General features: G+C 29.3%; 1 protein-coding gene across 2 annotated transcripts in view; it reads left to right on the top strand.

Moving 5' to 3' along the window:
- The first annotated feature begins 1,730 nt into the window (after positions 1-1,730).
- LOC107450603 (uncharacterized protein CG3556) overlaps positions 1,731-19,253 on the top strand; it is a 73,437-nt gene continuing 55,914 nt past the window's right edge. Inside the window, exon 1 of one of the 2 annotated variants that reach the window (XM_016066433.3) lies at positions 1,731-1,908. In XM_016066433.3, coding sequence (XP_015921919.1) covers positions 1,812-1,908 — 97 coding nt within the window. In that variant the 5' untranslated portion in view covers positions 1,731-1,811. The remainder of the gene's footprint in view (positions 1,909-19,253) is intronic. The other variant, XM_016066435.4, reaches the window with a different exon arrangement.

Raw genomic sequence — 19,253 nt, 5'->3', positions numbered from 1 at the left:
TTTCTCTCCAGTGCCAACTTAAGGTGGAATGGACTATAGTTAAAGATGAGCGTTCGATGACGTATACTATCAAACTCACAAATGGACCAATCAGAGGTTAGCGCTGATTTCCAGCTGACGGCGTCCTGTCCTAAGAAACCAGGCCTTAAGGGGAAACTGTTTGAAATAATATTACTAATCATTGCATACCATAATGTTGCAAAATCAAAATGTTTTCACACAATGTTTTTAATTCATGATGTATGGGATAGGGGCCGCTGCTCGGCCCAGGTACCCAATTTTTTGTTAATAAATGAAATGAAAATAATATTACTCGTTTTACTGCTGAATAAATTAAATGAAAATTATCTTGAATAAAAATACGAAGTTTTATTTAAGAACACAATTGCAATACTGCAATAAATTTCAGAGTCAAAATCATTTTAATTATGCAAACCAAGCAAATAAAATAATTTTTGAGCATAATCTAACATTAATTATGAAAAAATATTTAACACTTAGGGGCATTATTTAAGAAGTATAGAAAAAACACAAAAAGTTAAAGATATTATAAGTATGTACGCGTATTGTACCTTACAGAAAACAGTTAATTAAAATACACTTAAAAACACTAAATAGATATAAGATTAAATACTAATAACGCTATGAGATTTCTTTCGACTAGTACGCTGTCATATTTCATTATTAAGTAAGTATAAATTTTAAAGCTTCGTAAAGATCACAGAATTACTAAGTTCAAAGAAACAATATTATTTTCCGAATAGCTATATTATATAATATATTATTTAAAATTACTTACGTTTTCGAGCACGTGGATTTATCGTCATTTTTTAAAATTAACTTCTGTTTAAGTGGAATTCCACCTTTACAACTTACTTCTCTTCAGTGAGGATAGAACTATTAATTTTTTTTAAGAAACTAAGGAAATGAAGTTGTTATGCGTTTTAACTAATATATAATTTTAATTCACTGTAATTTAATTGTAGTTAAAGATTGGCAGTTAAACTTATAGTATAGAATAATCTGTTAGAATGTTACAAATTGTTTCAATCTGATACACTGCCGTGTTTACTTCTTTTTTATTTATTGATCTTATTTTTAAAAAAACAAAAGTGGTAGTACAAGTCTTCCGTTATTAAGATTTATTCTGCCAAATCAAGTAAGTTTTATATTCCGTTAAATAATATTAATATTAAAATTTGATTTTAAGTTAATGCAAGAGCCTTATAAAACTTAAACGGTAGGAAATAGAGAGAAATAGCCACATGTTTTAATAAGCTAGGAAAACTGGCATGGCATTCGAATTTCTAAAAGAACGTGCGAAAACTCATCGCTTTTCCTACAAAAAAAAGAAAAAAAAATTTCCATGCATTTTCGAATGTTAAATTGAAAAGGTAAAATAATGAGTTTTTAAATATTCTTTTGGAAACTTAACTACCAGGTTATTAATATTCTTAGGACGCTGGTCAACTTAACGGACTAACAATAATTAATCACCACTCTTTTTTATAAATTTTTTTTCAATTTATAAATACTTTGTAATATTTTTCATGCATTCAAACTACAGTAAACTAGATTCTTTACGGTATAATTACTTTGTTTGTTTTTATTTATTATTATATCTGTTGAAACTCAATACCGGAATATTATACCAAACTAAAGAGACTTAATCATTGGCGATAATACACTCGGTATTGGCGATAAGAAATTGAAAGCAACCCTACCTCTTAGAGTTTTCGGACACTATCTTCCGATCTCTCTAAGCGAGGCATTTTCATCTTATATCTCGTTCAAGGTTTTCATCTTCCAGGATGGCGACAAGCTATCTGTTGCATTTTCTAATTGGAGTACTCCTCCTAGTTTTATGTTCTAGAACAACCAAAGCTGGATATTTACAAAATGATGACCGTAAGTACCGTATTTTTTTTTGCATTTTTAAAAATCCTAATTTAATTTAATGAAATAAACGCTCATAATTAAATAATTTGTTATACGAACTGAATGTAGAATTCTCCATTTGAGCAAGCGATAGTTTACATCTATACCTATAAATAATTCTAAAAGACATTCACATTACACAGTTATAAAAATTACTAATAAATACTATTGAAAATAAACCTATGCAAAAATAGACCAATTATCCAATCAATTTAAGGCACTTATGCATTATGGTCATCATAGATAAATTATACGATTTTAAAAATCCTAATGTAATTTAATGAAATAAACGCTGATATTAAAATAATTTGTTTTGCGAACTGAATGTAGAATTCTCCATTTGTAGCAAGCGATAGTTTGCATCTATACCTATAAATAATTCTAAAAGACATTCTTAATTACACAGTTATGAAAATTACTTAAAAATACCATTGCAAATAGACCTATGCAAAAAATAGAAAAAATTGTCGAATCAATTTAAGGCACTTATGCATTATGGTCATCATAGATAAATTATACGATTTTAAAAATCCTAATGTAATTTAATTAAATAAACGCTGATATTAAAATAATTTGTTTTGCGAACTGAATGTAGAATTCTCCATTTGTAGCAAGCGATAGTTTGCATTTATACCTATAAATAATTCTAAAAGACATCCTTAATTACACAGTTATGAAAACTACTAAAAAATACTATTGTTAATAAACCTACGCAAAAATAGACCAATTAGCCAATCAATTTAAGGCACTTATGCATTATGGTCATCATAGATAAATTATACGATTTTAAAAATCCTAATGTAATTTAATGAAATAAACGCTGATATTAAAATAATTTGTTATACAAACCGAATGTTGAATTCTCCATTTGTTGCTAATGATAATTTGCATCAATACCGATGAATAATTCTAAAAGACATTCTTAATTACACAGTCATAAAAGCAACTAAAAAATACTATTGTAAATAAACATATGCAAAAATAGACCAATTATCCAATCAATTTGAGGCACCTATGCATTATGGTCATCATAAATAAATTATACCTAAAATCTGAGAATCTAGCAAATTTTACACATAATAAAGCTCTTGTAATTGCATTGAATTTTAAGATTTTTTAGAAAAAGATATGTTTCATAAGATAATTTTTACGTTTCATGTTAAGCTGTAAAATTCAGAACCACATCAATGTCATCTAATTTTCAGGGTTAATAAAAACAACGAAAAACTCGTTTTTTTTAAATATTTAAACAGGTTTTTTTTCGTTTATTTAAAACAAAAGGTTAGATAATAATTTACGTCCTTAATCAAAAGCTTTTAAACCATCATAACGTAAAATCATGAGAATTTTTTCACCTATTAATTTATATTATAAACAATTAAAAATATTCATTTTTCCTCCTTAATCATGCTAACATGATAAAAAAGAATAGCAGAAGATTTTCAATATGTATACGCATTACTTTACATTTTAATATAAAAATGCTTTAAACATTTACATTTGCATCGTTATAAAGAGTTTAATATAAATATTTATTGCAAAAATTTTGTATTAGTAATGTGTTAAGGAATAAGTTTTTTTTTTTTTTTTGCTTGTCTGTATAGATGAAAAATCTTACATTTTAGAATTATTTAATGTCATTAATTGACTGTAACTAATTTACAATATTTGTATAATTTAAATAATAAAATGATCATGTTTTTTTCTCAATTGAATTAATAAAAATTTTAAGGAGAGTATTAAAAATTTCAGGTAATATATTTTATTATTCAAAAATATTTGAAAATATTGGGATGTTTAAGAGGAATAAAAATATCAAATTGACTTGTTACGCTTGTGTAGATAAATAGTAAAGGTATGTTTTACTTCTTGTGATTTAATTAAAAATAAGAATTGAATACTTTTTGTCATTTTTTTATACACAATAAAGTTTTAAGCAGATCAAATTGCAATTGGTTGGTGTCGTATCTTCTATTGAATCATATTTCATGGTGCGTGAATAGTTTTTGTTATTTCTATGGCATTAAAAGAATACAAATCCTCTTCTGTGGGATAGTTTAAGAGGTGAAGACCTGCAGCGACTGCAGGGCAGTTAAAAACATGATATGGTGTCAGTTCCACATTAAGACAGTTGCCACAGTTTCGATATTTTCTAGTCCCATCTGTAGAAATTTTCATGTTTTTATGATGTTTTGTTCTTAGTCTGATGAGAGTAGTGGTTGTCTTCCTATCGATGTCAAGATTAGTTATTTGATCGTGGGCTTTGATTTTTAAAGGGATGAATAGGCTTGACTTCGCAAAAGCATTTGCATCTGCCAACGTGGTTGGGATTGTATATTGATTGAGATCTCTGGCATTTTTAGCCAAGGAATCAGCTATTTCATTGAACTCTAGGTTCACATGGGCGGGAATCCACTGCAAGAAGCATTTTTTCCGGAGACGCTGAAGTTGTCCAAGTTGTTCTATGATATTCAGGATTAGGCTTGAAGTACCTTTGCTGAGAGCCTGTAAGGCAGACCTGCAGTCGCTGAAGATGGTGATACCACTAAGCTTCTCCGAAGGTCCAAGATTGATGTACGTTTTGATTGCCGTAGAAATGGCTATCAATTCTGCCGTAAAATTAGATGTGATTTTTCCAGCACCAGTTGCGATTTCTCGTTTTTGATCATCAGGTAGGAGCAGTACCACTCCCGCACCTCTCTGGTGAAAGTAGAGTCAGAAGATCCATCAGTAAATAAAATAAAAATAATTTTAAATGAATTTTTAATCTTTTTCAGAATTTTTTTAATTATGCTCTCTAATTTAAGCATTGAAGTTTGAAAATATTAGAACCAGTAAAAACATACCGCGTATATACAATAAAAATTTCTTTACGCTGATAATAGCAAACATAAAATATAAAATTCAAAATTCAGAAAAGCACCTCATTCCCATTTATGTTTTTGATTATCGCAAGCATAATTTATTTATACTTGCCGAATAATTAGCATAATTTATTTATACTTAATTTATTTATATATATTTAATTATAATTTATCTTACGAAGGCATAATTAAAAATATTAATAAGAACAGCGAAACTTTTGATCTTAATTTGTTCTATAATTGCATTTTTTGAATAATTTTGAAAACTTTCTGAATATAGAAATGATGGTTTGCATATATCTCAAGAATTTTTAGAGATATTAAGACTTAACTTTAAATTAACTCATATAAATTATTTTACTATTGCATTTTAGCAGAAGAGCAATGAAACATAAACATTACGTATCACATTTAATCATTTAAAGTATCCCGGTCTCCCATTAGCAATTAAACTCAAGATTAAAAAGATTATTTTGGGAAAATTTTCTATTTTTTATTCAGTTACATTTAAACTAATTTTATGTAATTAATTGAAAGTTTAGTTATTTAAAAAAATTCTCTCTTTAAAAAGAAACCAAGTTTAGTTTTTTTTGCAAAGCATTTGAATAGAACCTGAATATGTCATCATAATTTAAGGACTTCGGGTAATATAGTGATAAGCCATACTTTTTTTAACACGTTGAATGCCACGCTGATTTGACATAGCTTGCCCGTCGAGCCAAAATGATTTTTGTGTGTTCTATATTGCATTAATTTCTTCAAACCATTTTAGTAACGATAATAATATAAAAAAAAAATAAAAGCATTAAACATTTACTCGAATTATATGTTTCAAATAATCTAGGCTTCACCGGTCACCGGTGACCCCCATGGCATTCAAGTGTTAAAAGATGGCATTTTTACCTCAAACTGATCCTTAGTAATGTTTTCAAATATGTACTTAACAATTTTCCAGAATTTCCACATGATAACAAGCTTACTAATATATAGAAAGATCTTATCGATTGCACTTAAAAACCGCGGTCCCCCCCCCCAAAGCGCACTCCTGATCTATTTGCAGTTGTGGCTTATCGTTATATCGTCTCAAGCTTTTCGGTTGAATAAATGCAATAATTGACCTACAACTTACTTTTTATGCGATTTATTTACAAAATAATGAGCACAAATCAACGGAACTGTAATTATAGAACGAATTTAATTTTATAAAATTCTCAAATTTCTATGGATTAAAAAAATTCTAAAGAGAACGTGTAAAGTTATTGTTTGTAGAATTAAAAAACAAGTACTTAAAAATGTGGCTTATCATTTTGTAACCATTAGTTGAATGAATGTAATAATTGACTTAAAAATGACCATTGTTATTAAAGTGCAGTGCAATAACTGACATTGTTAGCCAATCTGTCTAGTATCTATATTTCTTTTAAGAAAGTAAAACAATAAGTTAAAACAAAGAACAGTTTTTTAGTCATCTTTATTTCTATCGAACAGCGGATACCAATATTGCTGTTGAATTTTATTTACAATATAACACATTGTTATTAAAATGCTGAGCAATAATTGACAAGATAATTGAGATCATAAGTGCAATAATTGACTAGTATGCATATTTCCATTAAATAGGTCAAAATAATTAATAAAAATATAAGTAAAATCAAAGAGGCAGTTTTTTTAATCATCCATATTTCTATCAAATAGCGAATAGCAATATTACTGTTGCAATTTAATAACATTATAACCTATCTATTCAAGTACAGTGCGATAATTGATAAGTTAATTAAGATCATTAGTACAATAATTGACTAGTATGTACATTAGTATTAAATAGGTAAAAAAATAAGTAATATCAAAGAAGCTGTAATTTTAGTCATCTTTATTTCTATCAAATAGGGGATATCAATAAACTCTAACCTCAAAATTCTGATGTATTGAATTTTAAGTTTTTTTTTAAACTTAAATTTATTATAATACATTTCGAGTTAAGGTTGTATTACTCATCAGCAGTTGCTTAGAATAGCATGGACAATCCTATTTTACCTTTTTTTTAATATGACTTATCACGTTGAATACTACGCTAATTTTACATGGCTTTCCCGTCTGGCCAAACGGTAAATAACTACAAACAAAATTGGCAAATATTTGACAGATTTAGTTAGTTTTTAAAAGGTTTTGCATGACATATCTGAAAAAGGTGGTGAATTATGTAAACCTACGAATTGTTTAGAAGTAATGGTGGATAAAAGTCTACTAAATTGAATTTATTAAACTACGAATCACAATTAATAGAATACCACTGGAAAATATTAATTTGCTGTCCGGAGCAAGTTGATATTTATGTTTATATAAATAAAACTATTTTTGTGTATTCTATATTGCAATAATTTCTTCAAACTATTTTAGTAACGATTATAATATTTAAAAAAATTAAACATTTACTAGAATTATGTGTTTCGAATATTCTTAGCTTCGCCGGTCACCGGTGACCTCCATGGCATTCAACGTGTTCATAAATTACTAACAGAAGACAAAATAAAGTGCAATGATCGAAATAAAATTAGCACTTGACTCTGTAACTAACCGTGCAATTTTCTATTCATATATAAATAAAACCCGTTAAAATAAATTTTTTCTCTGTGACGGCTAATTAAATTTTTTGATCGACAACTAAATAAATTAATACAGTTGATAAAATGCATCAACAGGCCACCAAATATATTATGTTTTAATGAAATGCGCTAATGATAAGCTTTAAAAATAATAAATTTTTTAAAAAAAAGTTTTAAAAATAATAAAAGCAACGGAAAAAAAACCATATTGTGGGAAATTTTTTCAACAAAACAATGAAATAAATTAAATGAAAATTCTGTAAGAAAATATTCTTCATTATATTCCCAGAAAAATGTAGAAATGGGTTCTTGTAAAATGATAGAAAACAAAAAGGTAGTTGTACAGATTTTTTTTCCACCATGAAATCTGAAAAGTTAACGATCATGCCAACAGCACCTATTATATTTTAAGTTGGACAAGTGATTTTCTCTGTTTATTGCGTGTGAATAAGGGCGTTGGATTACTTTGATGTACTAATTTTTAAAAAAATTGCAAATTAGAAAAAAATCTCCAAAATTTTGTTTTATAAAAAATACAATAAAATAAGACAATTCTACGTACTGTGCGCAAAGAAAAAAAAAAAACCTTAGTAGCACTTTTTATCTAATGATCGGATTTCATGCACAGGGATTTAAACTTTATGGTTCGTGGGTATGCAAAAAAGTAATCGAGGGTTCGATGATATTTTAAGTTACAAAATCGGACACAACGTACTTTCTCTGAAAAAACATACATTTTTTCGACAGATTTGGATTTATGACCCTCAAAACATTGGGTATATCCGTAATCTAGAAAATAAATGATAGCAAAAAACTGCAATAATAGCAAAAAACTGTGGTTTATCATTATATTAACCGGAGCCTTAAAAATAAATCTAGGATCTAATTAATCCTTATATTCGATCCAAATATATATTTTTTAACTTGCCGAAGTTACCACTTCATAACACACATTAATTATAAACATTTTATTGATCAGATGGGTATCTCGGTGTTTTTATCGAGAAAGGTTTTCTGGAGAATTTAGAAAACTATAACAAAAAAAAAAACAAATTCTTAGAGTTCTTTTCAAAGATATATTTCACAATTTTCTGAAGTTATCACTTGATAACTCACATTAAACCGAAACATCTTTTTGCCTACACGGATATCATGGTGTTTTTCATCAAAAACGCTTTCTTGAGCAATTTAGATAATGTTGCTTGCCTCAAGTCATACAAATAAATCTATTATCTAACATAAAACTACTTTTTGTATTGGTTCCACACATATGTTTTGCAACTTTTCGAAGTTACTACTTGATATTACACATTAAACAGAAATATCTTTTTGCCTACGTGGATATCATGGAGTTTTTAATCAAAAAATGTTTTCTTGATCAATTTAGATAATGTTGCTTAGCATTATTTTGCCTCAAGTCATACAAATAAATCTATTATCTAACATAAAACTACTTTTTGTATTGGTTCCAAACATATGTTTTGCAACTTTTCGAAGTTACTACTTGATATTACACATTAAACAGAAATATCTTTTTGCCTACGTGGATATCATGGAGTTTTTAATCAAAAAATGTTTTCTTGATCAATTTAGATAATGTTGCTTAGCATTCTTTTGCCTCAAGTCATACAAATAAATCTATTATCTAACATAAAACTACTTTTTGTATTGGTTCCAAACATATGTTTTGCAACTTTTCGAAGTAACTACTTGATATTACACAATAAACAGAAATATCTTTTTGCCTACGTGGATATCATGGAGTTCTTAATCAAAAACGTTTTCTTGAACAAATTAGATCAGTGGTTTTCAACTGGTTTTTTTGTGGCCCGCGAACTAAAATATATTAGCTGTCATTTTTTTGCGGACAATTTTCGTAAAAAATCTATATTGGTTTAAAATACTTTTCTCGTTAATAAAAACCTAATTTCTTTGTTTCTGTGAAATTTATCATACCAACGGTACAAAAAAACAAATTATTTCTCAGGTTTTGCATCCAAGAAAATATTTATTCCAATACAAAAATAATCGTGTATGTTGCTCTTTTGTATTTTGTGAATATAATTTAGCATGTGTGTATCAGAAATTTTCTCCAAGAAATTCTCCGATTTAACTTTTGTAAATCACTCCTTTTGGACGAAAATTTTTACGCACACATTTGTAAATTTTAAATGTAAATATCTATTCTCTGGTGGTTGCAGCAGACATACCTCGATTTTGTCATTGAACATTTTGTATGCTACTATGTAAGTTTTAATACCAACCATTTTAAAGTTTTATATCTTAACAATTAGATATCTGTTGCACATTAATTGTTTAATACATGGGTGCACATTAAAGTTATTGTAGCCCAAATTTTTCAATATGCAATTAAATATTTTTAAAAATCTCATTTTAATTTGTAATTCAATACTTTTGTTTTGTACAACTTGGTAAAAATCTGACAGTAATATTTAATGTTCCTTCAAACATAAAAGAGTCCTACATAAAATTTTGATAAAGTTGCGGCCCGCCATTTGATTTGTGTTTTTAATTGTGGCCCCCGGCCTCATGTAAGTTGGAAACCCCTGATTTAGATAACGTTGCTTAGCATTATTTTGCCTCAAATCATGCAAATAAATCTATTATCCTACAGAAAACTACTTTTTATATTCTTTCCAAACATATATTTTACAACTTTCCGAAGTTACTACTTCTTAACAAGCATTAAACAGAAATATCTTTTTGCCTACATGGATATCATGATGTTTTTCATCAAAAATGCTTTCTTGAGCAATTTAGATAATGTTGCTTGCCTCAAGTCATCCAAATAAATCTATTATCTAACATAAAACTACTTTTTGTATTGGTTCCAAACATATGTTTTGCAACTTTTCGAAGTTACTACTTGATAATACACATTAAACAGAAATTTCTTTTTGCTTACGTGGATATCATGGTGTTTTTAATCAAAAAGGCTTTCTTGAACAATTTAGATAATGTTGCTTGCCTCAAGTCATCCAAATAAATCTATTATCTAACATAAAACTATTTTTTGTATTGGTTCCAAACATATGCTTTGCAACTTTTCGAAGTTACTACTTGATAATACACATTAAACAGAAATATCTTTTTGCTTACGTGGATATCATGGAGTTTTTTTTTATCAAAAACGTTTTCTTGAACGATTTAGATAATGTTGCTTATCATTATTTTGCCTCAAATCATTCAAATAAATCTATTATCCTACAGAAAACTACTTTTTATATTCTTTCCAAACATATATTTTACAACTTTCCGAAGTTACTACTTCTTAACAAACATTAAACAGAAATATCTTTTTGCCTTCATGGATATCATAATGTTTTTCATCAAAAATGCTTTCTACGTATCATCAAAAATGCTTTCAACGTATATTCCCCCAAGCCAGATTTTGAATCTGTGGACCTCTTTCATAATTTCATTATGTTAACCTTAGGAATGTTTGGATTACATATTTTTTATTTTCTACCTTTCAAATGGAGACATTCTTTTGAAGTGAAATGTTTTCTATTTTCCCCACGAGTCTCATTAAATTCTATAGAATATGTAAATATATTTTTTTCGCAACAAGTTTCTTTTTACGTAAACAAGAAATTTAACAATCGAAACCGGTCGTAGTAATTTCTGTAAAAATTTAATATATTTTTCTCATTAAAATGTGATGGATCATTTCATTAAGATTTTAATATTCTTGCTTATTTAACACACAGAATGATTGAGTCATGTGTAATTCATTTAAAATTTGCTTAGGAATTGGAATTAAAGAAATATATGATTATCGTAGATTTTTTTTAAATACAAGGGAATTCAATTATCTTACTTTCACGACAGCAAATTATCCATCAGTTATGAAGAAATAAACTTTATTATTCAGTAAATAAGAAATTATATGCAAATATTTATTAACCCTTTTGAAGGCCGTGGTAAGTATACTTACCACCACGTTTTACCACTTTTAATTTAGGTTTCCATTTTTCAATAACTTCAGCTTTCTTGAAGTGAGTTTGAATAAAATTGGTAACCATTTGTCACTTTTAAGAAACGTATAAAAGTATAAAATACATAATTCCTTTTGAAGTTTGTAGCATTTAAGGAATTTATTTTATAAATAAAGAAAAATAAAAGTCAGTAAGTTCCTAATAGGTCATGTTAAATATATTTACCACCAAAAAATTGGTATTTTTATAAACTAAATGAGTTTTTTTTTAATATCAATTACTGTTCCTAAAACAATTTCAATTCCAAAAATACTTTAATTTACCTTTACGATAAAAAAATGGCCCATTAAAGGGTTAAGAGTTTGTTTTTTTTAAAAAAAAACAAAACAATTCGTTTTCTAGACGAGCGATTACGAATTTCTTTGTCTGTGGAATCGTAAATGATTAACATTGTTTTAGCGGAAAATTTCATCAGCAATTGCAAATATATTATTTAGAGAAACCTATTAATTATTTTGAAAATATGTAATGTTTTAAATATTCTTAATTATTTAGAAAATATTTAATGATCTAAATATTCTTAATTATTTTAAAAATATGTAATGATCTAAACATTCTTTATTACTTTGAAAACAAGTAATGATCTAAATATTCTTAATTACTTTGGAAATATATAATGATCTAAATATTCTTAATTATTTTAAAAATATGTAATGATGTAAATATTCTTCATTACTTTGAAAATATATAATGATCTAAATATTCTTAATTATTTTAAAAATATGTAATGATCTAAATATTCTTAATTACTTTGGAAATATATAATGATCTAAATATTCTTAATTATTTTAAAAATATGTAATGATCTAAATATTCTTAATTACTTTGAAAATATATAATGATCTAAATATTCTTAATTATTTTAAAAATATGTAATGATCTAAATATTCTTAATTACTTTGGAAATATTTAATGATCTAAATATTCTTAATTATTTTAAAAATATATAACGATCTATATATATTCTTAATTATTTTGAAAATATATAATACTCTAAATATTCTTAATTATTTTGAAAATATTTAGTGAATGAATTAAGAATTAAATTTTTTCATCATATCGTTTCATGGATATTAGTCTTAAAATTGGTTTTTATATTAGACAGTTGAGATTGCAGGTCTGGATGGGTATACAGTCGAGTTGATTCGAAATAATGATGAAATTTTTCATAAATGAATATCTTTTTCATAATTCATTTATTATATTGTTATAAAAAAACATAGTTTTGAAATTTCTTCCTTCACTAGCATCTCTATTAAATAACTTCATAAAATAATGAAAATATTAAATAAATATTGGTCAATATTAAATATTCATTTAAAATAATTATTAAATAGATATTATTAATAATATTTATTCTATAATTATATTAAATAATATAAATATTAAATAATATTTATTATAAATATTAAATAAATAGTATATAAATTTAATTTCAGGTTTTATTTTATTTTATAACCGTCGTAGTAGAGCGGACCCAATTTAGGGTTTACGACTACCAATGTTGAACTCCGTATCCTTGTAATTTTGAACCCGTTCCAGAAGAGAAGAGAACTCCTAGATCAACTATTAAGAGAAATTTGCCTTCGTGGAGGACTTCTTTATGGGACTAACCCGCATTTGCGTTACATGGAGAAGAAAACCACGAAAACCTCCCATGGTTTCCCCTTGCCCGACGGCAAGGGGACTCTAACCCTAGTCCGTCTACCACTGAGGATATTTAACGACAACACTGAGGTCAGTGTGAGCTGGATACGGAATGGATGCGGAATTCGAATCGATCAGCGATTGCTGGGATTCGAACCCGATTCACCTCAATGGGAGGCGAGTGCTCCATCCCCTAAGTGACCACGGCTCTAATTCCAGGTTTCGAAAATTTACTGGTTAAAAAGAATTACTAACTCTCGGAGCCTCTGTAACTCTTCCACGGAATTTGGGAACAGCTGTTCGAAACATTTTTATATAATTGAAAAAGAAAATTGCTTAAAAATTACCAGAAATCTGCTTAATTTTAAGGAGCTTACTTTAATGCTTAATTTTTTTAACCGTTTGTGAGCTTTTCAAATGACAAAGTACGCATTCAACGAAAGGGACTATTATTTTACTTCACTTGTAAATAATTTATATCAAATTTCTTAAAAGGATGCTATATCACGGGAGAAACTTTTCATCGCAAATTCTCTTTCGCCTCTATAAGTAATTTAAAATTTATAGTACATATGAAAAATTGAGTTTAAACTTCATGGCTAGAGCGAGCCACGAAGTTTCAAATACTGATAAGAAATTTTCAAAATACCAAATTGAAAATAAATTATGAGAGGATAACTTAGAATTATACAATGTGAAAGTTCTCTTTCAATAATTTAATATTCTGAAATTTTTTTTCTTTCACCAATTGAAACTTCATGGCTAACTCTATGTTATAACTTTTTTTTTATGCTTTAAATTTTAAACTACTAATGTAAGTGAAATAGAATTCGCAATGAAAAGTTTCTCCCGCGATTTGGCGTCCTCTAAAGATAAATTACGCTTGCATTTACCTAAAAATTCTCAAAAAGTTAAATAATTTTAATGATGCTGTGTGTGGGGCAGAGATAGCCTGGTTGGCAGGGTGCTGGGCCGATGTCCAAGAGGTCGTGAGTTCGTTTATCACCGGCCGAAGACTTCCCCGTGTACTAAATGGGGACTGGTCCACGTTAAATCCGTCGGTTCACAAAGTTCTCCATGTTCCCATACCAAATTATACTTCTGGGGGTACTGAATTGGAGATTGATCGCTCTGGTCAAAATTACAATCTGTTGATGAATGAATGGGTCCGCCCTATAAACGGGTGTGACGTATGGGTGTAGCAGAAAACTAATTCTTGGTCATAGATGGCGCCACTGGAAAATAAGAACAATCGCACCTCTTCCCTTAATGGACCACGACGACAACAACAACAATGATGTTGTGTTAATATTCGATCTTATGTAGTTTTCTAACTATCTATGTAGTTTTTTCTCTTATGTAGTTTTCCTTATACTATTAAAAAGGAAGTCATATTGAAAATTGTTAAAAAGTTTTTACATTTTTGTGACCTAGTTTTGATATTTGATCTTATATTCGCGGGTGCGCTTTATGAAAAAAGTGCGAAATAAATGGATCAAATAATTCACTAATGAAGGTAGTGGTCTTGCAGTGGACTGATCGTTAAGACACGGTTCCCAGCAGATCACCGAAGTCAAGCATCACTGGCTACGGTCAGTGTGCGAGTGGGTGACTACTTGGATCAGTCTGCGTAGGGACCGAGGGTGTGCGGTATTTTATTTTATTTTATTTTATAACCGTCGTTGAACAGCCGACCCAATTTCATAGGTTTACGACTACTAACGTTCAACTCCGTAGCCTTGTAATTTTGAACCAATCCAGAAGACAAGGAAACTCCTGGATCAGTACCCCCAGAGGTATTGATTTGTTGTGGGAAAATGGAGGACTTTGAGACTCGACAGATTTAACGTGCATCAGTCACCATTTACTACTTCTTCGGCCGGCGAGGATCGAGCCCACGACCTCTTGGATAGGGTGTGCGGTATTGGTCCTCGTTAAACTGTGCTACCGTAAAGTGCTCGACTTCGCACGCAGGTCGTCGGGCTACCGCAGAGGGGGTGCCATCCCCTCCCCAGAGGATCAAAATTGTGATGGCATGTCTTCGGATCGTCCTCCGGGATGTTTCCCAGACCGTCGCCAATAGCTCATTGTGCAGCTCCATTGCGACGTAAATTAACAACGACAACAATGAAGGTAGTGTGCCTATATGTAACTCATTTATCAAAAAATTCTCGTTCCAAATTTTATCTTCTAGATTGGATTCAAAATTATAAGGTTGCGGAGTTGAATATTGGTTGTCGTAAACTAAAAATTGGGTCGGTCGGCTGTTCAACGATGGTTATAAAATTAAAACATTAAATGCGCAAGCCTTGGTGGCGTATAAAGCGTTCGCTTTCCAATGAGGTGAACCAAGTTTGAATTCCAGGCTGGTCGATATGAATTCCGCACCCGGCTCGCACCGAACAATGTGCTGACGTAAAATATCCTCAGTGGTATACGGATCATGGGTTAGAGTCACCTTGTTGTCTGACTAAGCGTGGTAGGTTTTCGTAGCTTTCCTCTCCATGTTCTGCAAATGTAGGTTAGTTCCATCAAAAAGTCCTCCACAAAAGACAAATTTCTACCAATACTTTCAGGTGTTTCCTTGTCTTCTGTTTTGGGTTCAAAATCACAAGGCAACGGGGTTGAGCATAAGTTGTCGTAAACATGAAATTTGGTATATATAATAATAATTATAAAATTAAAAAAAATAATTATAAAATAATAATTATAAAATAAAAAATAAAATGCGCGTGCATTTACTTAGAAATTTTCAATTTTTTTAAAATTTTTATGAGCCTGTGTTGATATTTGATCTTATATTGTTATTGTTTTGGGTACGTGCATTGTCAAGTAGCAATCACGGCTGAAAGCCCATATATATCAAGACGGAAAAGAGTAAAAGCTGGTAACAAATAAATTTCACTTTTTAGCTTTTTTGGGAATAATAAAAATCTATAACTACTAATTGTTTTTAACGGATACAATTTTTATATTGAATTGCTTCTTCGCTGAGAAAAAATAAATTACAGTGAATTGAGTTAAGAATAGATTAACTCCTCCCGAATATTATCTAATATTGAAATAGTTCCTACCAGTATTTTCTCTTTTCCGTCTCGCTTTCAGGCCTGGTAGCAATGTTGCATATTCAATAAACAAAACTAGCGATTTTTTTTATGAAGCTGGTATGCTCTTACAACTTACAATATTCGTTTACAATTTATTACGGATTTTTAAAGGTTTTAAATGAGCTTACATTTATTCAAAAAAGGTCAAAATTGATATCATTTTATTCATTCTGTGTTGCTGTTTGATCTTAAATAGTTAATTCGTGTGTGCGCATTCATATTTAAAATTTGCATTGAGCTTTTTAAGATTTAAAATACTAGACAAATTGAAAATTCGGCAAAATTTTGAAAAATTCAAATTTTGTGCGATTATTGCATTTTAAGTCTACATCCAAAAAAAATTAATGTTTAAATAATTAAAAAATAAAATTAATAAATAAAATTAATAAATATAATAATTAATATAAATATAATAAGTAATATAAATATAATAATTAATGTAAATATAATATATTACTAAATATAATAATTAGTGTAAATATAATAATGAATACAAATATAATAATTAATAAGTATAATATTTTATAAATATAATAATTAATAAATATAATAATTAATATATGATGTTTTATGTATCGAAAAATGATTCTATTTATTATCAGAAACTTCCCACCGAACTTCAAGTGTAACACCGTATTTAATTCTGCAGTTTTGCAACTGATTGAATTTGTCTGTAAATTTCAATTTAAATTCAAAACTATTCATTAAAGTCAAAGGATCAAGTAACCCATGAGACAGTTGCAGTTTTTATTTTCTAATAATTTCAACAGCACTTTAAAAAATATCCGCTTAATTCTTTAGTCTTTTCCATATATATTTGAATCTATTTATATATATTTGCTCTATCTACATGTATTTGAATTTTGATATATTAAAATTCTTAAAAATTATTTAAATGAAATTTAGCTTTATTTGAGAATTCAAATTTGTTCAGCAAGTCTCCCCTTTAGGAAAAGAATGATGATTTGAAAATTTAGTAAAAAAAAGTGATAGCGCATTTGTTATTAAATTATATGGGTATATTTTATTCATTTATCTACCAATTAGTTTTAAAATTATACCTATGATCGAATTCCAGAGCCACATACGTATAATGAAATATTATTAAGTATGTTGATAGATTAGTACGACTTGATTTTTCAAGGTAAGTGCTAAGAATGAAATAATTCAGTTATCAGTCTTTATCTTTTTGAAAGAGAAACAAATTTCCAAAACGGTATATTGGTGTTTAACCAACACCTCCTATAAATGAAAGCCACCGCACGGTTTTTAATAGGTAGTCCGATCAGACCACTATGAGAGTAAACCTGTTTACAAAAGAGTCATTTAATCGAAAATCTGTTAAAAATTTGAAAGTGGTTGCAAATATATGACAAAAATTTGTCTAATTTATGAATGATTGGTTTGTCTTATTTACTTGTCAACTACTACTAATTCAATTCTCAAATATACATGATAAATTACTCTCAATTACTATTAAAATAGAATTTGGGTTCATGCGCTCAACTGATTCGCTTATTAAATAATCTGCGCAGACTACTTATAAAATCCCGTGTGGAGGCTTTCTAATGTAGAAGGTGATGGTTTAACACTTGAAGACTCAGCTTACACGATTGAGAAATTTAGATATTGACCCAACGTGTGCGTAGCAGTTGATATATTCATTATAAATTAAGTTAAAATAGGCCAAAAATGTTTTACTCTAAAGCTACCATTTTAATATTAAAAATATTGATTACAAAATTAAAATTAGAATTTTATATATCGCAGTGGGCAAAATTTTTTATAATTCTATATGCTTAAAATATTAAAAATTTGCCTTCTCTACCACTTGAAAAATTAATTTTTCGAAAATTCGGCACTTCCGAGTGTGAAGAGAATATGGAATTTCCAAATCTTTACAATTGCAACAAATTAGCCCAATAATTGCCAACTCTTCGATGAAATTTTAATTAAAAAAAAGCAAATGGACTGATAACTCGATTATATCATTTGTGAAATTTATCAAGGCTTGTTGTTGTTGTAGTTCATTTACGTCGCACTAGAGCTGCGCAATGGCTATTGGCGACGGTCTGGGAAACATCCCTGAGGATGATCCGAAGACATACAATCACAATTTTGATCCTCTGCAGAGGGGGTGGCACCCCCGCGTCGGTAGCCGTACCACCTGCACGCAAAGTCAAGCACGAAATTTATCTAGGAGGACTAAGACATTTTTATTAACTAGAGCTGCCAACTTACTACGTTTTTTGGGGAAATTTTTTCTAGAGGTAGCTAAATTTATGGTTTAATGTGTGAATCTTTGTTTTGTAAAGTTGATTTAAAATTATTTTTCACATCACTAGATGTAAATGATTCAAAAGTTCGTACGAAATGCTTCTTTGTTTTGGTCCCTCAGTGAACTGATGGTAAACACACGGTTCCCCGTAGAACACAGAAGTCAAGAATCACTGGCTATGGTCAGTAAGCGGGTGGCTGACCACTTTGATCAGCCTGTGTAGCAACCGAGGGTGTGCGGTACGGGTCCTCATTAAACTGTTCTACCGTAAAGTGCTCGACTTCCCACGCAGGTCGTCGGGCTACTAAAGCAGGTAGCCATCCCCTCTGCAGAGGATCAAAGTTGCGATGGTATGTCTTCGGATCATCCTCAGGGATGTTTCCCAGACCGTCGCCAATATCCCATTGCGAAGCTCTAGTGCGACGTAAATAAAGTACCTACCTCCTTGTTTTGCCTCGTGGTGGGAAATCCCTAGCCGAGCAGTATCGAAAAGCCAAATGCTGTGCGAAGCGTGAAGGTAGCGGGTTCGAATCCCGCTGTTACCCCGGATGTATCTTCGTGCTGTCCTTCTACTTGACAAATGTTAATAAGCCTTCATTGAGCACACAAGCCTGTAAATGTGTATTGTACCAGTAAATCATCTCGTGAGTGGTGAGGCTTGTGAAATGTTGGTAAAAAAAAAAAACTAAAATATCTGAGAGCTATTAATTTTTAATTGTCTACCACACTTAATGCGTTTTTTGATGTACTTTTTAAGAAATCCAATTTTTTACTACTAATTTTCAACTACTAGTTAC

The sequence above is a fragment of the Parasteatoda tepidariorum genome, chromosome 5, assembly GCF_982258835.1.
Source record: "Parasteatoda tepidariorum strain Cologne lab strain chromosome 5, Ptep-v5.0, whole genome shotgun sequence".
Lineage (NCBI taxonomy): Eukaryota > Metazoa > Arthropoda > Arachnida > Araneae > Theridiidae > Parasteatoda > Parasteatoda tepidariorum.
The sequence above is the reverse complement of the archived record's forward strand: the minus strand, read 5'-3'. Positions and strand labels throughout refer to the sequence as shown.